Source organism: Cibotium barometz, chromosome 12 (assembly GCF_041138505.1).
Source record: "Cibotium barometz isolate CiBa-2024 chromosome 12, ASM4113850v1, whole genome shotgun sequence".
Lineage (NCBI taxonomy): Eukaryota > Viridiplantae > Streptophyta > Polypodiopsida > Cyatheales > Cibotiaceae > Cibotium > Cibotium barometz.
Genome location: NC_141057.1, coordinates 38337709 through 38361550, shown reverse-complemented (window position 1 = coordinate 38361550; position 23842 = coordinate 38337709). Strand labels below are relative to the sequence as shown.

The following is a 23842-nucleotide window of genomic DNA, read 5'->3' as shown; positions in this document are numbered from 1 at the left end:
CATGTGGACAATGCATGATTGGCCTGGCTATGGAGAATGCTCAGGTTTGCCAAAGGGATGACTTGGAAGAGATAGGTTGCATGCAAGAGTTGTGGGCTCGCACTAGACCCAATGGAAAGGTGCTACTTCCAAGAGCCCCATGGGTTTTTAGTAAGATGGAGGAACAACAAGTGAAGAGGACAATTTCAGAGTTTCGGACTCCTATAGGTTGTATGCATTGCTTGAAAAGTGCATTTACAAAGGATGATGATCTTAGTGGCCTCAAGAGTCATGATTGGCACAAGTTTCTACAATTTGTGCTACCCATAGCAATAAAAGATTGCCTCACTGATGACATTAGAGCTACTATCTATAAGATTAGCACATTGGTGCGTTGGATTTCTTCAAAAGAGATAAAGAGAGACACTTTGGAGACAGCGCGTTTAAACTCCATAGAGGCAGTCTGCATGGTAGAGAAGTTTTTCCCTACAAGTTTATTAACAATCTAGATGCATCTGCTAGTTCATGTCGTAGATGAGGTTGCAGTTGCTGGAACAGTCCATTCAAGATGGATGTTCTTTTTGGAGAGGTTTATGAAGACATTAAAGGGATTTGTTCGCCAAATGGCTCGCCCAGAGGGTAGTATGTCAGAAGGGTGGCTGATACAAGAGTCCCTTGTTTACATCACTGAATATTTAAGTTCCTCAGATCCAGAGATACCTCGACTATGGTCTCAAGAGTCTAACAGGCGAGTCATTGGTGAGGAACCTCAAGGCCAAGGCATTAAGAGAAAGATGGATAACAATTTGAGGGAAAAAATCAACAAATTTTGCATCTTGAACTCTCATGTAATGGAGAAGTGGATTGAGACATATGAAGCTGTCAAGCGACAGTGAGTACAAGATCGTTTAAGTTTCAGAAGGAATCGCACTAGAAGAAATCTCCCATATCCAGAAGGTATGCAAGCTCTTCCGGACTTTCCCACATGTAGATGGCTAGAAGCTACAATTTTAGAAGCCAAACGTGCTGGTTTAACTATAACAGAGGAGGAGGAGGAGCTTACAAAAGGATGCGATTGGCATGTAAGTGTTTAAGTTCTACATGTCTCTTTTTTTTTCTCTACATGTCTCAGTTTTTGTTTGTCCATCAACAATCTTTATGTGCTATTTGTAGTATCACAAATATGGGGCGTTTTGGTCACATGGACGTCATTTTCGAGTAGAACGAATAGACCAAAGAAGAGCAACCTTTGATTGTGGTGTCACAGCACAGTTTGTTCAAGAAAGTCATGCAAGTGCAAGTGATGATAACACAATTACTAGAATGCTTGATTACTTTGGAACCATTCAAGACATATTAAAGGTTGGCTTCAGAAGTTTTGAGTTGTTTATCTTTGATGTGAAGTGGTTCAAGGTAATCACAAATGGGCCACATGCAACTGTACGTAGAGACAAGAGTGGCCTCATCCAAGTGGACTCCACAAAGGTATGGACCGATCAGCAAGATACTTTTGTGCGCCCAGAGCATTGTGAGCAGGTTGTCTTTAAAGCGGATCCAAAAGATCCACGCTGGCTATTTGTGGTTCAAGTCGCCCCCCATAGTAAGCAAATTTTTGAAGAATTTGAGTTGCACAACAGGGTGATGTGGATTCACAGGGTGGTGGGGAGCAGCAAGAACAAGCCGATATCAACAATGAAGAGGAGCAAATGAATGAGGAGCAACTAGAGCAAGATCCAAATGAAGAGGTGCAAACCAATGAAGCTGGAAAACACGTTGAGGAAGAAGACATAGATGATGAGGAAAACATGTTGAGGAAGAAGACATAGATGATGAGGACATCCTTCATCAAGGGACTTTTATTGATGAGGATGCTGAAATGTACATAGACATAGATCTCTTTGGGGCTACTGATCTTAATGAGGATGATAGAATAGATGATGATTTTTAAAATGATGTATCTTAATGATTATGCAAATAGTTATGACATATTTGTAAATATTTTATGACATTGAAGGTGCAAAGTGATATGGTTTACCATTGTTGTTTAGGAAAGTTAATGTTTGTCATATGGTCCTTTCATTGTTTACCATTGTTAATGTTTACCGTCATAATCACTAGTGTAGGTGCAAATTGATATGGTTTTACCATTGTTGTTTATCATTGTTAATGTTTGTCATATGGTTCTTTCATTGTTTACCGTGTAATTTTCATTTCACACAAGTTTGTCATATGGTTTTTTGTCCAACAGGCCATGGGTGATGACTCACCGCCGCTTGACTACAGTCCTGATTTCTCATTTAACCCTACACCGCAGGGCATGAGTCCCCAGCAGTTATATGGTTTTCTCTCGTCCATGACTCCAGAGCAGAGAGCCATGGCTCAGAGTTATTGGGGTTCTGGAGCAGGGACATCTGCCTCACCATCTGGCTTTACGACACTAGTTCCCACACCCGTAGGTACGACAGCAGCTCCCACACCTCATACCACACAGCCTTCCACTCCTCTTACAGCTCGATCTACCACCTCTTCACATAGACGTCGCTCACGTAGTAGGTCTTCAAGGGGAGGTTGTTGTGGTGGGATGCTGTGACACCACCACCATGTGAGCGTCGTCCTTCGCTCTCATCTGTTGATAGCACACCCATAGGTTCACCTTCCACTCCCTGGGGTGCACATGACCATGACAACAGCAAGATATACACAATTAGGGATGGGACACCAATAATGAATAGTGCACGGAAGGCAATGAAGACACGAATTCGATAATTGTGCACTATATAGTTTCACAACTCCTTCATGACTAAATGGGATCAGCAAGATAAGGAGAAGAAAAATTACATAAATACAAAGATAAAGCAAGAGTTTGAGCCATCTGACCCTATGAATGTCGTCTCTAATGAGTGGATATAATATACAGCTCGCATTTTGATGGGGCATCGTAGGTCAGAGGCGAGGGATGCATTTAGAGAGGGGAAAGAGAAACCTATTTGGCTAGATGACAGGGAGTGGGAAGCCATTGCTCAGGAGCTCACAGAGACACCAGAGAGGTTTCAACAACAAAGAGAGGCGGCAAGGGCAAGACTCCAAACAGTAGGGGCTTCTCATCTTGGGAGTGGTGGTTACGAAACCATGCGCCATGAATTCGTAAGTATTCGTAGCAATTTTGTTTATCTAAATGTATGTATGTGGGCTAAATGTTGATTTCTAAAAGTTGTAATTGTTAATCGTTTGTGTAGGAGTTGGCCATGAATCGCCCACCAAGTAGGCGAGAAGAGAAGTACGCTCACAAACATGGCCTTGTGGCCTTATTTGAGATGCTTGAAGAAGAAGGAGAGACCGTCAATTGGGAGGCATTGCCATAATGTAAGACGACCTTTAAACTATTGGTATATGATCAAAAGATTCTTGAGTATTAATGTTTAATTTAATTTCTTGTTTATCTGAAAAATAAGAAAACGAGCACGATTGTCTTTTGTGCTCTATTTTAGATAGAATGGTGCTGTCTGTTTACTGCTGTTGAGTCCTGTTCATTGCAGGCAACAGCCAGGCAACACCATTCTGTCTAAAATTTTTTTTTGCTGTAGCGTCGGTATATTCCCCGGTATAGGTACCGGTACAGGCGCCGGTATAGTTGCCAGTATATGTGCCGGTATAGACACCGGTATAGGTGCCGATGTAACGTCGGTATAGACACCGGTATAGGCGCCGGTATTATTCCCCGATGCTTATATTGACGTCGTCGTTCCAGCGCAGATACTGACGTTTATACCAACGACGGGGCTTTTTTAGACCCCGTTTAATGACGTCGGTATAAGCGCCGATATTAGGCTATCATGTAGTAGTGACTAAAGATGCAAATTTTAACTTTGCAAAAAGCTCTTTTAGTGGCACCTCCTGCTTCTACCAAAGAAGTTTCTCTATCATTTGCACCAAAAGTGCACGACGATGAGAAAAAGGAGAAGAGTCAGGAATGTGTAGATGCCTGGATCAATAGGTGGACTACACATTTTTCCTTTCATCTATTCATAGATGCATAAAATCTACAAATGGCACAGGGTTTATTTGAAAGGAAAGACATTAACTTGGTGGAAGGATCTCAAAGATGACTCCATTCCCACCACTTTGAAAAGTTTTGAGGAAAAAATATTTTGTCCAACTAGAGGATGAATTCGAAATAACTGCCAAGCTTGTTAAAAATAGCACGAGAAATCAGACTTTTGACAATTATGTGCAAAAATTTAGACAATTGGTTGCCAAAGCCAAATCTGATGATCATACCTTGTGTGGATTTTCATCAATGGTCTAGCTCGTGATTATCATTACAAGGTTAAGAAATGCAAGGTCAAAATGACTGAGGATGCTATTCAGGCAACTGAGGTTTTTCATAAGACTATGGTTGGTGCCAACACTTCAAAACCATCATCTAATGAAAAGAAATCCACGTTCAATTTTTAAATAGTGGACAAAAAAGAAAGTTGGTTTTCACACCAAAACAATTTTTTTTTCACAATGCAAGCAAGAAGCAAAACTTTGTTGAGCAAGGATAATATCACATGTTTCAAATGCAAGAAAAAGGGACACATGAAGAAATTATATCCTTTGAATGGAGCTACAACACCTTCGGCGCGTGGACAAAAGGTGGCTCCAAAGAAGTTAATATATTTTAGAAATCTGTACACATTACAGAAATTCAAGGTAAATTTTTTGAAGTCAATATTATGCATCTTAAAGGAAGCCAATGTTCAGATTCTACTTTCAGTAAAGACGTTTTTAGTCCAAACTAATTATTTCGTGTTTACGGATCAATAAATGGATATCAGGTTCATATTTTGTTTGATCCTGGTAGTACTCACAATTATATTGACAGCATTGTGGTATAGAGGATGACACTCGAAACCACACAAAATGATCACATATACAAGGTGAGGATGGATGGAGGACAAGTCCAATTCTGGGACAAGAAGGTGTCAAAACTACCGTTAGATATTCACTTTGTAACGTACTCATATGTACGTATTTTAGATCCATTTGATTCGGTGATTTTTAGCATCTATATTCAATGTTAAAAAGTAAGAAATACTTAGAGGACATAAAGGATTAATTTTGGTCACAAATCTAGTAATTTAGATATGTTAATTTCGGGACTTTTTATGCATGTTTTGTGGTGTCATTTGTATGTGATTTCTATTCTATACTTAACCATGTTAGATAATGTATAGGAGGGTCATAGTGTGTGGTTTAACCTAAAGGAAACTCATATGGGGGTTTACATAATAAATATAACCGCAACGAATGCCCGAAACGGGGCCCGGACACCAATTTGACCCTTAATTTTTAGTAACGGCCTCACATGAGGGTGTAGATAACTTTATTTGTCAGAGAGGTGAATTAAAGAAAGTTAGTTCATCATAAGACAAATAAAGTCCGTGTTCAGATAATTGGAAGATTCCGCATAGGGTGGCCGGTATTCACGAAACAAATCCGACACCACTTTCCAATTGAATGAGAAGTCTAATTCTCCGATTGAGTTGAATGAGAAGCTATAGGAAACTTTTGATACTTTGAAATATAAAGTTTGAGATGCTCCTATGTTAGCCTTACCAGATCCTAGTAGGACTTACATTGAAGAGATTGACGCTAGTGATTTTTCAATAAGCACAGCTTTGTTCCAGGATGGGAAGCCTCTGGCCTTTGGGAGTAAGAAACTCAACGATGCACGTACTAGGTACCCAGTTCAGAGAAAGAGTTGTATGCAATTATTTATGCTTTAAAGGCATGGAGACAATATCTTTTTAGGTCTCACTTTATGGTCTTGACAGATCATCACTCTTTGCAGTTCATTTGTGATCATCAGACTTCATATACCCTTATGCGGAGGAAGCCATAGATTTTCAAGATATTGTCATTGAAGTCCATTCTTAAGCACTCTCTCCATGGTGTCACAAAAGAGGGTGTATGATATCATGTGAGTGTATATGAAATAACGTGTTGATCGGATCTATTGGAAGTTTTTACATATTCATGAGTTGTACTTTTGTTTTATCGAGTTCTATTTTTTGTGATTTTATAATAGAAGTGTTAGCATTCTTACATGAAATGCTATGATGCGCATCCATAGAAACATGTAAAATAGACCTAGTTTTATTATCCTCACCACAAAAGATTCCTCTGATCATTTATGTTACCTAGATCCAAAATCAAGAATTAACCAGCTAGGTGAGAAACATTGCAGATGGTGAGTACGTTGATGTAATGCGAGTAAAGTGTAAGTTGATTGAATGAGATATGTTTATGATGATTGGAATGTAGTCATAATTAAATGCAAAGTAGTTTGTTATGAGTGTGGCTATGGATATGAAGGAATATTAGTGGCGAGTGCGGAATATAATTATGTTGTCTCTTAATATTCAAGGTTCCATTGCGGGTGTTCATGGCTCTTGTTAAAAGGTCTCGAGGCTTCTGTTAAAGGGCCATATTGTCTCGATTTGATTTGCAGTACAATATGGACACATGGAACAATATTGGCGACACAATTGGGTTTGAGATGGATGTATCCAAAGCCTGTAGAAGAGAATGTGAAAAAGACGGTGCGCCGACGAGGGTTTGAGAAGGTGTCCGCATGCAGAAACTTCCCATCATTTATTTGCTCTTAAAGCGTTGGTTTGACTCGTAGACACAAGCAACGATATATATCAACGAAGCTAAGCTCTGCGATCAGCCTAGAGGCCGATCAGATGCACTTTCTAGCATTAGTTAATTAATAATAGGGCATCCACATTAATTAACGGCCTGCAGGAACAGCCTGTACCAGAAGCAGAAGAGAGAGAGCACAGCCCTCCAATATGTATTTTGCGGGTGATTAAAAGGGCTGTGTTCTCTCTCCTCTGTTGCTGACGCTGGCGGATAATCATACGAATGTAGGCGTTTTCTCTTCCTCTCGTGTGGTAAACTAATATGCTTGATTGACTTGCATTGCAACGCATCACTATTTCCGTTTATGCACATTCTAGCATTTTGTTTTGTATGCCTTTTGTTTTGAGCTTACTCCAGTTACAGAGGTACTACTAGTGTGTGAAAAGGGTCACTATCCTGCGGACTATGTAAGTTGCCACCACCACTTCACATGCAGTGTATTCACGTTGTTAATAACGAATGATTTTGAGTTGGGCTATCTTGATTTGCTCTAATGGTTGAGTGGTCTGAACTAATGCCATGCCCGTGTCTAGTGAAACAAATAACCTCAGCAAGTTAAAAAATATCTTGTGTATGAGCTAGTGGGGTGAGATGTTTGTGCATCTAGTGAAGCAAATTAGGCCCACCTCTCCAACTTCCACTCATAGTTACTTCTTGATAGGCATCACAGCTGTTTTTGAGCAATGTGGCCGTAAAATACTCGTAAAATGTTAAAATGCCCTTCAAAATTACACTAAAGTACAAAACAACTTCCTATATTTCAACAAACTTGTCAATTTTGAAGGACAACGGGCCCGTCAAATCAACCGTGCTTCCACTAAGCAAGCGAAAACCAAGCCTAGGGTACGTTTAGTCTTATCTGGACAAAGAATCATATTTGTTAGAGTCCGTGTGGCATGTCTTGTGTTGGAGCATGAGAGTCTTCATTATTCACAATTCATATTAGAGCGACATAGTAGTTTCACAAAAAAAAAGATGAGAGTGACCTCCATTCTTGGCAACTTCTAGTTGAGCGTGAGAATCTCCATGATTGTAACTTAAGAAAGAAATCATTGTTTGCCTAGAGTTTGAGTGAGAAACGGCACAGGAGAAATGTTTCTAAGGAGTACTTTTGATTCAATTAAGGTAAGATATTAAAATGTTTAAAATCTAGAGTAACAAGTCAAACAAATAAAGTTTCTTCTAACCAAGTCAAAATTTGTTTGGCAATAACCTATAAGATTATTTGTTGTCTTGAAGGGTATGGTGGTGCTAGAGTTTGGGACTCGAGAGTTCCTCCTCTATTATAATTGGCAACATCTTTCTCTATTATTATCATTTCCAATTAAGTCATTGTTAATTATAGTCTCTAATAATCTTAATCATCTCTTAGAACTCTATCCACCATGATTTTTTATAGCAATAATTATTTGTTGATTATTAGATTGTTCGAACATGACGTAAGGTATTATGGTCAAGCCCATTGTGAAATTGGATAACTAAAATTCAACATGCCAACTTTTGCGTATCACAAATTTTAAATTGGTCAAAGACGTGATAAAGGAGCAATGATTAGTGCAAGGAGTATGCAAATCATTAGTTTTAGTTCACCTCAACACACATGAGATGAAATACGAGATATCTTGCTAAAAGAATGTTTATATATTTCAAGCATGGGGGCACCACAATTGATTTCACTAGCTAAAAGATTGGTTTGCAAAGGAGGAACTATCATCACAACAAGACAAAGCACTTACAGACGCGTACACTCAACTAAAAAAAAACTTACGGGCACGTCTATTTCCACGTCTATTAGCGCGTCTATAGACCCGCGTCTAAAGGCACGTTTAAAAGGTAGCAAATAGACGCACCTGTAGACGCGCTTATATATGCGCATATAGACGCGTATATAGATGTGCATATAGACGTGCAAATAGACGGTCGGGAGAAATTTAAAAAACAGACAGACGCATGTATAGACGCGTTTATACACGCAAACCAGACATAGAGTAGACGCATTTATAATAGACGCTCAAATAGACGCATCTTGAACAGACAAACGCGTATATAGACGCGCTTCAGAATATTTTTTAAATTTTGTGTGCTTTAACAGAATGCTGTGTATGTTGTGTATGCTATGTAGTTACAGGAATCCCATTTCCACATTGTGTAATTCAATTCTTACAGCCAATCGCATTTTAATTAGCACTCTTGCAAGCACGTCTATAGCCGACATTAATTACAATTCCAAATAAAACATTACAACTCCGAAATGTTTAGTTACAAGGCATTAATTGATAGCTCAAAAAGTGCTTGTATGTACATATAGCACAAAGCTAAGCCACGTCCTGTGGCTTCAAGTACCAAAAATAAGACGAGTGTATATACAAGAGGCACGAAGCCAAGGCAATGGCTAAGTACAAAAAAGAGTAGCTAGCACTACTCCTCGCTCCCTTCTGTGCTCCCTTCTCCGCCTCCTTCTTCCTCGTCTTCACCCCCCTCATCTTCTTGTGCAGGGTCCTGTAAACAAGGGACAACATATATCAATGTATGAAAAATTAAATCTTTATTTATAATATTGACATTATTTAATTACTTTCAAATACCTCGGGGGACTCTCTAGTAGCCCGGATATACTGCTCCTCAGTAATCAACCCGTCATTACAGAAGTGCCTCCATGTATCTCCTCTGCGATGGTGGCGGTGGTAGGCTGTCTCGACAAGAGTAGGGTACCTGCCCATGATATCAAGCTGCAAGATGACACAATTTGCAGAGGGGTTAGTACAAAGAAACATCTCCAGTAGCCCAGATATACTGCTCCTTAGTAATCAACCCATCATTATAGAAGTGCCTCCATCGATACTTACAAACTGGGTCTCCCATGATTCAACACCCCCTGCTCCAAAATGCACGCTTTCATATCGCTCCATTTGGATCCTTCGTGCCTCCACGTCAGGGATTTAATATTCACGTGATCATAAGATTTTTTGTGATAATAACACATGTGAACAAGTTATTCACATGTTCTCATGTTATCGTTCACAAAATAATAGGTCACTTGCCATTTGGGAACCCCTTAAAAGCTTGGCTACACATGGGAATAAGCTATTCACATGTTCTCATGTTACCATCTTCACATAATAGCAGGTCAGTGGCCACCTAAGAAGATTTTTTATGCCCGACAAAGATAATTTTTTTAGGCCCTTGTGAAAGCTTTGTGAATATAACATGTGATCACAAGATGTTTTTTTATTAACATATGTTATTAACATGTTCACATGTTTTCGTTTACGTCAGTGAAATCCCTGCTCCATGTGCTTTAGATTGGGTTCCTCCTTCGCTGACTTCATTGCTTTCTTCCACTCACGCTTGTGAGCGGTGTGGGGCGGGCCCCTTGGTGGTTGACCTCCCTGGAGCCTGGCAAGCTCCGCTAGTGCATGCCTCTGAAGCGAAGATCTTTTATTGCTAAGTATCGAAACAATCTTTGACTTGGCCCATTTATCTGTGAACTGAACATTGGGGGGGTTAGGATACCTAGAGCGAACAGCAGCAGCTAACCTCTTTGGTTGATCTTTGTAGTGAATAAAGCAACCTCTGTAATTGTTAGCAATTACAGAGCGCATGAAGGCCATGATGTCCTTCCCCCGTGCATCCATCAAGATGCCTCCACCAGTCTCAGTGATGTCATAGTAGATCGTACCATCACCCGGAGGCACATCTTGATCATCTCAATCATTCTCGTCCCCACCACCACCCCTCCCAAAGCACTGTGCCATGCATTCCCCACCGCTCTCCCTGCTACTACGCCTGCTACTGTGTTGTGTCGAGCTTACGCTGGCCACCTGTAGCTGTTGGAGAACCAAGTCTCGATGGCATGGGAGTACACCGACGACTCTGCGAGGCAGAAGGGCCTCCTGACGGCATGGGAGAAGGGACATAGGACGGCATGGGGGAAGGGTCTCAGCTATGTAGCCGACTGGGCTGTTTTGACTCCACTAGGGTAATCTCAAAAAGTGTGGGGTTGGGGTGGTTTGGAGTCTGTACTGCCGACTCCTGGGGGGTGTTTAGAGTACCCGTCATGTAGCCGTATAACTCCGTAGGACTGGGAGGGTGCCCCAAAAGGTTATATAAGTCTCGAAAGATGGATTCTCGAGGATCAGGTGAGCCTGAAGCGCTTCCTGGCCACATGATGAACTTGAAAAAAGAAAAAAAGAAGATTACTGAACTGAGAAGAGAAAAAGAAGAGAAAAAGATAGAAAAAGAGAGAAGGAAAGAGAGTAGAAAAGGTATGCATAGCGGGGATAAAAGAGAGGAGAAAGGAGAGGAAAAGAGAGGAGAAAAAGAGGGGATAAAAGAGAGAAAAAGAGAGGAGAATAGAGGAAAAAAGAGGGGGATAAAAGAGAGAAAAAGAGACGAGAATAGAGGAAAAGAGAGGAGAAAAAAAGAGAGAAAAAGAGAGGAGAATAGAGGAAAAGAGAGGAGAAAAAAAGAGCGAAAAAGAGAGGAGATAAGAGAGAAAAAGAGAGACGAAAAGAGAAGGAAAGAGAGGATAAAAGAGAGAAGGAAAAAGAGAGGAAAATATAGAGTGCAATCTATTTTTTCAATCATGCTTTCCCTTTCCATCATTAATGCAATCCCCTTCTTCAATCGTGCAATCCCTTTCCATCATTCATGCAATCCCTTTCTTCATTCATGCAATCACTTATTTCCATGAAAGGAGAGGAAAAGAGAGGAGAAAAAGAGAGAAAAAGTGGGGATAAAAGAGAGGAGAAAGGAGAGGAAAAGAGAGGAGAAAAAAGAGAAAAAGAGAGGATGGGAAAAAAAAGAAGCAAAAAAAATAGCGTCTATCTGCGCGTCTATAGACGCGGCTACCTGTTTCCAACACAGAGTAGATGCGTCTATGGACGCGCTTTTAGACGCGTTTTTGGATGCTTTCGCAGATGCATCTATAGACGCGTTTTGACAGACATACTATTCAAAAAGATGAAAAGGACATGCGTTGCGCCTGACGTGCCCGACACAAAAACACAGTTGTTGTACAAAAACATTCGTTTCAAAGAGAGCAAAGGACGAATCAAACGAGAGTAACTTTCAAAGAAGATCAACCCTAAAGAGACTTACCTTGGATAGAGGTATGGAAGCTTCTTGTGCTTCTTCAAAGCTGTTTCTCTTTCTTCTCTTCCTTGTTCACCCTCTTCTCTTGTGTTCTTGGAGATGATTGTGTAAGCATGGAGATAAGTGTGGGTGCTTGAAGATAAGTGTGGATGCTAGGCTGTGGATCTGTTAATAGCAAAGCAAGCCCGTTAAAAGTATGTGAAGAAAAGCAAGCGCGCTAAAAGTAGGTTTGAAAATGAAAATCATGTCTACAGGAGCGTCTAAAGGTGCGTCTAATGTCGCGTCTACTATCACCTCTAAAATCGCGTGTAAATGCGTGTTTACAGTAGTTTAGACGCGTACCACACAGAACAGACGCGGTTTTAGACGCGCAAATAGACACGCCACACAGTTTTTAGATTAAATATTTGATACAAGAGCAATTTTTTTGGGTTGTTTATTTGTAGGATGTCTTCATCTTCAACAAGGAGCTCCAGTGAGGATGAATCCCTCCGTATCCACCATTGCGAAATGTGGTTGGTGTGCAAAAAATCAAATGTATGTGTGATCGATGTCGAGGAAACATGTATCGTGCACGCAGGATTACACTCAATCACATCTCAAAGTATGGAGAATGGGATGCGACCATAAACATGGTAAGTGTTAAAGAGTTAAGGTTGATTGAGATACCTATGGGTGTTCATATGTTTGAGTTATGATCCCGTTTTAATTTGATACAGGATGCAGTGCCACACCCGCATATGTTGCCCTATGCTCGTTTCGTGAGGAGGCAAAGCGTCGGCGATATGAGGTAGGATCTTCAGGAGGGATCGTTACGGATGCATGGAGTGATGGTGATAGTACCCTCCACCATTACCTCATGAAGCCGTGGAGGAGGAGGTGTTTGATGATATGGTGCGGGATTTATATGTCCATCAATCCAAAGGGAGGGATGATAGCATGGAGCAGGACGATCTTTTCACCGCAACATCGACTCCACTGTTTGAGGGGTGCACATTCTCTGTTCTACTACGTGCCTCCCTTGAGTTACTAAACTTGCAAACCATCTATGGATGGAGCAATGCAAGTTTGAATGCATTACTCAAGTAAGCTTTAAAGTCTATTTTGCAAACATGGTGAATTATGCTAGTGGGTCAATTACTCGAATGCTTTTCCTCATTTATGGTCTTCACGTGCAGGCTATTGTGTAAAATGCTTCCAAGGGAGAATAAACTACCAACCTCAAGAGATATGGCAAGGCAACATGTGACCTCTCTTGGAGGATTAGATTACAAGCGCATCCATGCATGCGTCAACGATTGCGTTTTGTTTCATGGACTACATAAGGATGCAAGAGAGTGTTCTACTTGTGGAGAGGCAAGATATAGAGCAGATCTCAAAACTTTGGACGTGCCTCGTAAGGTTCTGTGACATTTTCCCATAATCCCTCGCATCCAACATATGTTCAAGTGCAAATCCATTGCAGAGCTCATGTCATGGCATTCCTCCCCCATCGCTCAATCGATGGCAAGTGGAGAACTCCCGCAGACACTCTTGCGTGGAAGCATATTGAAGACACATGGCCAAGATTCAAGGAAGAACCTAGGAACTTGAGACTTGGATTGGGTATGGACGGTGTGAACCCATTTGGTCTCAAAAGCACCTCTTACAGTGTATGGCCAGTGATATTGGTGAATTATAATTTCCACCCTCTATGGCGATTAAGAAAAGACATGTTATGTTATCCCTTCTAACTCCAAGGAAATATAAAGTCGAAAATCTTGATGTTTATTTGGAGCCTTTGATTGACGAGCTAGAGATACTTTGGAGAGGTATCGAGGTGTATGATGTAAGCAGGCCTCCATTGTCACTCACGAGACTTCAACTGCAAAGCAATCTTGATGACTTCCCAGGCTATGGCGAGTGTTCAGGTAAGCATTGCACTTCTAATTATGAGTAGGCAAAGGATGTGGCACCCTAAACCCACCTTCAACTCTTAATTGCGTCTATTGTTCAGGTCTCACTACATCAGGTTACCATGCATGTCCTGTTTGTGGTCCTTCTCTTGTTGCCTCACAGGAAGATGCATTAAATAAGGTCATCTATGAGAATCACCATCGATTTCTCCCACCTGATCATCCTAGATATGTTGCCCCTTGGAATGAAGTCCTCCCACAGGCGGGAGATTGGATGAGAATTTGGGACGGTTCCACGACCACCACTTGGCATGAGCCGGTAAGGGTTTGTAACTATTGTGTGCTATATTGGCAAGAAATAAAGATTGCCCGCTAACACCAGCTTTTGTTTAGATACTCCATCTTTTATCATTTACCATATTGGTCTCACCTCAAGATCAATCACCTGCTTGATCCCATGCATATCTTCAAGAATGTGGCATCTACCATTTGCGAACATTTGAATGGGACACGAGATTCCGTAGGCATTTGGGAGGATCTACGTACCACCCACAGGGAGGATGCGTGAAGCTTGGCCACAAGAGAGACCAAATGGGCGTGTTTTTTTACCTCGTTTACCGTGGAGGTTATCAAAGCTAGAGATGGTCGCGGCGTGAAGCGTGCTATTACTACAATTCGTACTCCCACTGGGGATGCATGAGGTGTTTGAAGGGGGCCTTTTACAAAGAGCAAGAAAAGAGGTGTAGAGCAATTATATGGCTTGAAATCTCATGATTGGCACAAGATGCTCCAAGTAAGTATTTTATGTGCATAATATCTTTTTCCTTTCAAATTTGTGAGTGAATTAGAAGCAACTAATCAGCCATTCCTCGTGTGTTTAGTTCATACTACCTACTAGCATTTCTCATAGTGCATCGAAGGACGTGAAAGCTTGTATTTACAAGATGGGTGAGCTTGTGAGGTACTTTACATGATACAAAACGTGATGCGTATCAATGCTCCATGCAAGGTGTTCATATTGCTAATATGGTGTACTTTTTCATTTCCAGGTATGTGAGCTCAAAGGAAATAGATCCCACCACGCTTGAGAATGCTCGAGTTATGTCAGTGGAGGTGGTTTGTTTAGTGGAGGAGACATTTCCACATTCTATTCTCACAAACCAACTACATCTCATAGTGCATTTGGTGGATGAGATTGCTATATGCGGTACTATACATGCACGATGGTTGTTCTTCCTCGAGCGCTTCAAGGGTTTCGTGAGACAAAATGCAAGACCTGAAGGTAGCATGGCTGAGGGTTGGTTGATACAAGAGTCACTTGTATATATTTCTGAGTTTCTTGTTGATGTGGATAGCTCTCTCCCACGACTATGGAGAGATGATGAAGACCTAAGGATGACCTCTATTGTGCAAGGGAAAGGACGCAACAAAGTAATAGACACGGAGTTGCTTAATAATATCAACCTCTATTGCGTGCTTAATAGTGATGTGATGAAAAGATGGGTGACAAGATACGAGGATGCGAAGGCAAGAAGACAAGAAGAAAGGGCCCTCTTTCGTACACACCACAGATCTCGTGTGCCACACCCTCAGTATCTAAGAGCACTTCCAAAGGATATTCATGTGGATTGGCTACTTGACAAAATGGAGAAAGCAGAGAAAGACGAGGGGATGCATATCACAATGGAAGAATGGGAGTATGCTAGGGGATGCATGAGCAAGTTTGGTATATAGAATGTTATGCATAAGTTAGGAGCTTTCAATAATTTAGATTGCTTATTTAACACTAGATTGGTACCAAAACAGGACACTTGAGTGTCCTTTTTTGGGGGTTGCGAAAAAAAATCAAACTCCTAATGTAGGCTTTAAAAACCAAAATGCTTCATTGGGCATGTAGAACATAATCCTATGCTTATGTAAAAAATGCTAAACATATAAAATGCCTTTCTATTTGGAAGTACATAAGCAACAAAGTAGCATATGTCTTGAAAATGAACATTTTTCAGGATTTTTCAGGATTTTTCCAAATATGCAAGCATCATTCTCTCAAAAAAAAAATCAAATGATATCAATAGCATTTTTTCCAAGATATTTTGATAGCATACATCGGTCCAAGGAGGTAGAAGTTCACCAAAAAAATCATTTTCCTTTCCTAGAATTTTTTCCAAAAAAGTTGTATAAAATCAGCAAAAGTAACGCGTATTATCAAAACTCAATCACGCCACTAAAAAAAATTGTAGCCCTATCAATGAGAATGTTGATTATTGGTTTTCATGTTTGAGATGAGATAAATAAGCCATAATTTGATATGTATGACACTAACTTAGCCTCCACTTAAGTAGGTTCTTATCGCCTAGTTCTAAAAAAACTGTAAAAAATAAAAATACAAAATTTGATCATCTTTTTTCAAAAACTAATCATAACTATGCTTGCACAAGTAGTCTACACCTATAGTTACAACAAATAATGCACTTATACAGCTTTTCCCTTTGATGAAAATCAAAATTAGGCTCATAATTAGACATTTTACGTATTAAAAACAGGTTGCGCAAAAGGCCATGTATGAGAAGAGGCCCAAAAAGTGGCTCTAAAGTTTTGGAAAATTCAAAATAAAGTAGTATTTACCCTATATAACATGGGTGCACCTCAAGTTTTACATTATTAGCTTGCATATGGAAGGAGAAAAATTCATGCTCCACCTGTATAAAAAACATCATTTCAATATTAGCGAGTCAAAAATTTATCCAATAATTATCGTTTGATGATTCCAAGATTTAGTTTACATCATGGGCTTTCCATCAAGCCAAGTTTCATGATCAAACTATGTCCCTTCTAAAAGTTATGTACAAATTACTACTATTTTGAAAACAGCAAAAATCATGTGTTTTATCAGCATGCGTCTAAGAAAATTAAAATATTACCTTGCAAAAGCTAAGAAAAGTGCAATTTAAAAAATCTCAAATTTTTTTTGGGTCTTGAGGAACATCTGTGGATGTTAAGCATTTCAAAACTCTTAACAGATTGCCCATAAAAATTCAAGAAAAATGCTAACTTTCAGGACATTTTAGTGTCCTCAGGACACTTTAGTGTCCAATTACAGAACTAGTGTTAATTTATTTTGTCTTGGTGTAGTGCACTATGTTCAATGCTATATGGTGTCAGGGCAAGTATTTTCGAACACAACGGATTGATGATAAGAGAAACACACAAGATTTCGGTGTCATTGCTAGCTTTGAGGGAGCTAATGGAGCCATGGATGATTATTGTGGCATAATCCAAGATATTATTAAGCTTGACTTTTTACACTTCTTTGTGTATGTTTTGGATGTAAAGTGGTTTAAGGACGTGGTGGAAAGAGGCCCTAATGCAACAATCAAACGCCATGCAAGTGTCTTTGTAACTATTGACTCCACAAAGTTTTGGCAAAGTAAGAAGGACACACTAGTACTACCGCAACAATGTGAACAGGTACTGTACACACATATAAAAGTACTCACTTTTGAATATTTGATACCTTCGATGCAAGGAAAATAACATGATTATATTTGTGTCTGAATTAGGTTGTCTATCAACCAATGGTGGATAATAACAGATGGTGGCATGTCATACCTATTATGCCACGTTCCAAAGTGATGTATAGTACATTTACGAATATGGAGCGTATGGAGGATGATCATGGCCATGGAGATGATGATGACCGTGATACGAGAGAGGAGGATGATCATGAGATAGGAGATACAGATATTGAGGCCATTACCCGTGAGAGGACAAGCCTACCATTGGTGATGCTGATTTCGATGAGCACATGAGTAGCACAAGTAGTAGTGGGTTGAATGTATTTGTAGATAGATCTAAACACTTGTTTGGATTTTGAAGTAGATAGTTTGGCAAGGGTTGATCTCATTGAGGATGAGATTGAACCGTAGCCCATCATTGATATTGGCTAAACTATTTTACATATTGTCTCATTCTCCTCACCTTACTTATTTTTTGTATATGTGGGTTTGCAAAAAAGCATTGATGTTTTTGTTAAAATTATGTGCTTTGGTAATCATGGGTAATTTTTGGAAAGCAGTGATGTACATTTACCAGTCTACACCAAAATCTCACTTTTTGTACTCTCTGTTTTGCGTCTAAATACGCGTCTAATTCTCAGTGTAGATGCACTAATAGACGCCCTAATACACGCGTCTAATTCTCAGTGTAGATGCACTAATAGACGCCCTAATTCTAACTCAAGCAACTTGTTTTATGTAGGATTTTCTAGGCTTATGAATTGACCAAAGAGGTGTTCTCAAAACAATGATATCTTGCATAGGATCAAGAACTTTGAATCAAGATAATACTTGAAACTTTAGAAGTGCATCTAAACAAATGAATAGACGTGAATACTCATTGTGACAGTGTTTGTAAAATGTTTCTCCAATGGGGGGAAATCACTATGTTACATTACTCCTGATATCTCAAGATTTTTCCCAATTTATTTAACTTCTCTCTTAATAATTCGTTAAAGTTTATGTTCACGACAATATTAAACCCTTTTGGAAAGATTTCTTTTAAAGTTTAGTGTCCTCTTTATCGTATTTTGTTGGACTGGATCATAAGTCGGAGTGCATCCTACTCTAAGGGGGCTCCTTTTTTATTTGAATAGAAGAAGAAAGTGTCTTACTAAATGTATTGAAATTTATGTTCTCAACAATCAAAAATCTTTATGATAAGACTTGTCTTCAACTATATTGTAATTTTTGTGGGATTTTGAGGGAGTGGATCTTAAGTCGATGTCCATCCTACGCTAATGGGGGCTTGTTTGATTCGAATATAAGAAGATTGTGAAAGTCTCTTAATGTGTTTATTAAAGTAAGTTATGTTGACCGACAACCTTAAACCATTGTGACAAGAGTTTTCTTAAACTCTGGTGTACTTTTTGTGGTATTTTGTTGGACTGGAATGTAAGTCACTGTGTATCCTAGTCTAAGGAGACTCGTTTGATTTCAATATAAGAGTTGTTTACAAAAGATTCAATGTAAATACAAAAAAACCATGTAGCTTATTATATAGTCCTATAACACCATTTCGATTATAGTTCATGATCAAGAGCCAAAGTATGTAATGGATGTTTACTTGTCAAGAAACACAAAGATGCTTCATAGAGATTTACACATATACATAAGGACTATACATCTCTCATGCTTCTCTATAATTGTGTGCTCATTTGAGGCCATGTACAAGTTTGGACACATTGTAACATTTTGGGTGAGTGATGATCATTTTCTTTGTGTCTTGTTTGCTAGCATTATAGAATGGCCCTTGGTCCATTCTACACACCTTGTGCTTCACTAGAACATAATGCCCATGGTAGAATGGCCCTATGGCCATTCTTGAACCCCTTTGACTTTACAAGAAAAACAATGTGCATGGTAGAGTGGCCCTAGGGCCATTCCATACCCTTTTGCTACATTGGATATAGAATGGCCCATGAGCCATTCCATGTCCTTTATACTACGTTCAAGAAAGAGTGTGCATGGAATAATGGCCGTACGACCATTCAATAAGAGTGTGCATGGAATAATGGCCGTATGACCATTCAATAAGCTGGCATGCATGATAGATGTACAATGTTTCTAGTATGGACATTTTTAACACCTTGTTATTATACTTATCTCACCTTTGATTTTTAAGTGCTTGTTTTAAACCAAATCTTGTTTGCTAATGTTCCCTTTACTAGCCTAGGAGACAAGTTCTATAAAAACATTGTTGATTTGAACATTTTTTAAAGTACACAATTCTATGGATTGAGCAACCTTATTTCTAATTTTATGATGGGAAAGACGAAAAGCCTTAACAAACTAAAAAAATGGTCCAATATTGGAATGGTATTTTTCCCATTTTATCTAATTTGGCGTTCGTGCTCAATGGTTAGGCTAAAATCTATATAAGATTTCTTACATATGGTGGGTTACAAAGTTTTGAATTACTAGATTGTTGCAAAATAAACCTGTAAACCATTTCTCCTTATCTATCTTGCTAAGTTCTTATTCTATGAAGATCGTATTATTTGTGTTAGTGCACAAGAAACATTTTCTTACATGGTATCAGAGATTAGGTATCAAATCATAGTCTCTAAGCAAGAATTTGTTATGTGAAGTACATCTCAAAAAATGGCTAACTTACAAGAAACACCTCTCAAGAATGATCACCACCATTTAGCAATGAAGGAAAGTACAGTCTTTATAACTTTAAGATGAAGTTAATTACGAGTTGTAGAAGACATGTACTTAAGTAGATGGGATTCTAATTACTATACTTCTAGATCCAACCCAAGTAATTCTACTGGATTGTGCTCTTATTTTAGTGTAGATAAGAAGGGATGTAAATTCTATGTGTTGTATCATCATAAGCATCAATTGCTCTATTTTAGATGTGATCCAGCATGTTTCTATGGCTACAAAATCCTAGATAGTTCAAAGCAATTTGTATGAGACCATAATCAAACAAGGGTTTCAATCCTTGAGAATCAATTGCCATTGGAGAAGATCTTTACGAGAGAAGTCAATCATTTGCATAAGGATAAATAATTCTCATGAAATAATGGAGGAAATTATGATCACTATGATGACTAAAGTTCTTTCATGTCTATGCATTCATAATAAGGGATCTACCTTTTACATAGAGCTCAAAGAGAGTTCTATGCATGTGCATAAGGTAAGAGCCCTTATGAAAGTGCATAGAGCTATCATGCATTAGTTAGAGCCCTATATGGTAGATTCCTTTATGCATGCCCTCTAGATACCCTATAGAGATCATAGAGTTTCCTAGGTATGTAAAGAGATCTGTATCCAGGAGATCCTTGTGCATGCATAGAGGTCCCTTTGCATACATATAAAGCCCTATGCATTCATAAAGATCAATAAAATTTCATAAGGGATATACATTATACGTACTTCTCATAGAGATTATACGTACATCAATAAAATTTCATAAGGGATATACATTATACGTACTTCTCATAGAGATCTCTATGTCCAAAGTAAGAGCCCTTATGAAAAATCATAGAGTCCTCATGCATTTACTAGATTCTTCTATGCATTTGCATAAGGGCTCTACCTTGTGCACATAGATCTCAAAGACAACTCACGCATAGGGTAAGAGCCCTTATGAAAATGAAATATAGCTATATGTATATAAGGTAAGAGCTCTTATGCAAATGCATGGAGATCTCATGCATTTGGTAAATCAATATTTGCATTTACATAAGGGCACTATCTTATGAATAGAGCTCAAAGATAAATTTATGCATCAACTAAGACACTTATGCAAATGCATAGAGCTCTCAGGCATTTGGTAGACCCCTCTATGTATTTTTGTAAGGGATCTCTTCGTTATGCATAGAGCTCATAGTTAGAGAGCTATATTAATAAGGTAAGATTCCTTATGCAAATGCATAGAACTCATTGTAATGAGAGCTCTATTATCATGGGAGTAAGATTTTTCAAAAACTTTATTATCCAATTTTTGTAAAAGAAAAACTTGTAGAGCAAGCAAGGGCTAAAATAGCCATGTAACTTTTTTTTGAAGTAATAAAATCTATAAATACTCAAGCGAGGATGCTTTTGGCACATGTTTGGAGGGGCACTTGGATTCAATCTAGTGTTTCTCTCTCGCATTTTGTATTTTCTGTTTAGCACACTTCTCGAGGTCTACGATTTTTTTATTTCAATGGTATCAGAGCCTCACTACACTTCATCCGTCAAAATGGTGAGTGTTTGGGAACTCAAACGGCCTGAGACCAATGGGTCTTATGTGCAAAGGTGAGAAATGATGACACAAAACCCAAGTAGCCCAGTGTGGATAGAGACATGTCAAAGCAATGGTGACTAGGATGGCCTGTAGCAAAGCACTGTCAACAACAAGCATGAGAACCTACACTGGATAACAAGAACAGACCCACACATGGAAGGAGAGAGCACGCACTATGTGCATATCTCCTTAAGAGAAAAATACCATAAACAACCCGTTCTTCAGCAACCAACACAATATCATGTGGGACAAATAAGAGGTTGTGTGGTAGCGTGAGTTGATGTGTATAAAAGAGAAGAAGAAGAGAGGAGAAGAAGAATAAGAAGAAGATGAGAAGAGAGAAGAAAGAGAAGAAGAAGAGGAGGAGGAGAGAGAGAGAGGAGGAGGAGGAGGAGAGAGAGAGAAGGAAAAGAAGAAGGAGAGAAGGAGAGAGAAAGAGAAGAACAAGAAGAGGAGAAAGAAGGAGGAGAAGAAGAAAAAGAAAGAAAGAAGAAGAAGAAGAATAAAAAGATGAAGAATAAGAAGAAGAATAAGACGAGAAACATGGAGAAGAACAAAAAACAAGAAGATAAAGAAAAGAAGAATTTTATTTAAAATAAACCAAAAAGAAAAAGAAAAAGAAAAAGAAGAAGAGACCAAAAATGAATATTATTGTATGGTTATGACCAAACCCAATTCCATGTATCCTGAACTCCGCAGATTCAGGACTTGAGAAAAATTTTCGGTTATGCACCTAGCTCAAGGTTGACATTATTCTATGTTGTGTGATTATTTCTTAAGCAATTTGTGTTGTAACCATGAAGATAATAGTCTTGATTTTGTGCATATAAGAGTAGGCATGTTGTTATGTGTGGTGTAAGCATGATGTGTAAGTTATACCAATGATCTCTACCATAATATTTTTTGAATTTAAAGTTTTTTAAGTAACATATTCATTTCATTTGATTATCTTCACAATAAATTTTATTTAAGACTTTTTGTAAATTTCAAGGAGAGTTCTTATACATCAAAATTAGAACTTCTTGGAGCAACTGGCCCTTCCATCTTAAACTATACTTTATGAATTTCTCATTAATATATTAGTCTTGTGCTATGGGGACACTAAATTAATCGAGTATGAAGTATTTTCATGCATACTTGTCTCTAGATTTATCTGGGATGATTTCTAGTGGTATGGGACACTATAACTTATTCCTCATAGAAGTCCTTAAGATACCGTCTCTCTTAAATGTTTGTAACAATTACTTAGGGATATTTATTTATGATGGATAACTTATGTCAATTAAGTGTTGAGAGGGTGACCCAAGTTGGTTGTGAGTGAATCCAACTAGTTGTGAAGCGTGTAAGAAATGTGTGAGTGAGTGAATCCAATCAACTCTTCTGGTTAATCCTTGAGAGGGTGACCCAAGTGTGATATAAGAATTAAGAGAGAATTTTATTAATTATTTAGAGGGTGACCCAAGTTGCTTGTGAGTGAATCCAACCAGATGTAACATGTGTGAGACATGTGGTGTGAGTTTGATTATGAACACGTGCAATGCGTATGAAGACATTGTGAGAGTGAATCCAATGTGCGAGTCGGATTGTAAGTAAATCTGATCAACTCTAAGACAAGTGTGATGCATGTAAAGGGTGTGTGAGTTTGATTGTGAGTGAATCTAATCAACTCTAAGACACGTGTGATGCGTGTAAAGACATTATCAATGAATCCAATGTGAGAATGTACCCCTATTTGATTCAATTGACCTTATATGACCTCAAGTCATTGATATTGATCCTTATCTAATTTAGTTGACAGCTATTGACCCCTACGTGATTCAATTGATCGACCCTTATCTGATTTACTTGACAACTATTGAACCCTATCTGCTACTATTGACCCCTATCTGATTCAGCTTACCTTATCTGACCCTAGGTCACTACTGTTGACCCATATCTACTATTGAATCCTATCTAACCTTATCTAACCCTAGGTCACTACTATTGACCCATATCTGCTATTGACTCCTATCTGATTCAGCTAACCTTATCTAACCTTAGGTCACTACTATTGACCCATATCTACTATTGACTCCTATCTGATTCAGCTGACCTTATCTAACCTTAGGTCACTCATATTGACCTAAGGTTAGATAAGGTCTGCTATTTAGCTGACCTTATCTAACCTTAGGTCACTACTATTAACCTATTGACTCCTATGTGATTCAGCTGACCTTATCTAACCTTAGGTCACTACTATTGACCCCTATCTGATTCAATTGACCTTGTCACACTTTCCAATAGCTTCTTGTCCTCTAAACTCCTAGATTTTCTTCGAGGACTAATAATCCTCAAATCCCTTACTCTAGAACCCTGCTCATCATGTCAACTAACCTCAATTGACT

At 38.9% G+C, this 23842-nt stretch overlaps 1 protein-coding gene across 1 annotated transcript; it reads left to right on the top strand.

Moving 5' to 3' along the window:
* Positions 1–2907: 2907 nt before the first annotated feature.
* LOC147633373 (uncharacterized) lies at positions 2908–3341 on the top strand. The gene is made up of 2 exons (XM_086805726.1): positions 2908–3123; positions 3216–3341. Exons 1-2 carry the CDS (start codon positions 2908–2910, stop codon positions 3339–3341), a joined length of 342 nt encoding a protein of 113 aa, XP_086661852.1.
* Positions 3342–23842: the final 20501 nt, after the last annotated feature.

Bases quoted from the DNA above. Each gene is read 5' to 3' on its own strand.
- LOC147633373 (XM_086805726.1), top strand. From the start codon at position 2,908: ATGGGGCATCGTAGGTCAGAGGCGAGGGATGCATTTAGAGAGGGGAAA. The intron at 3,124-3,215 runs GTAAGTATTCGT...TCGTTTGTGTAG, and splicing joins AAACCATGCGCCATGAATTC to GAGTTGGCCATGAATCGCCC.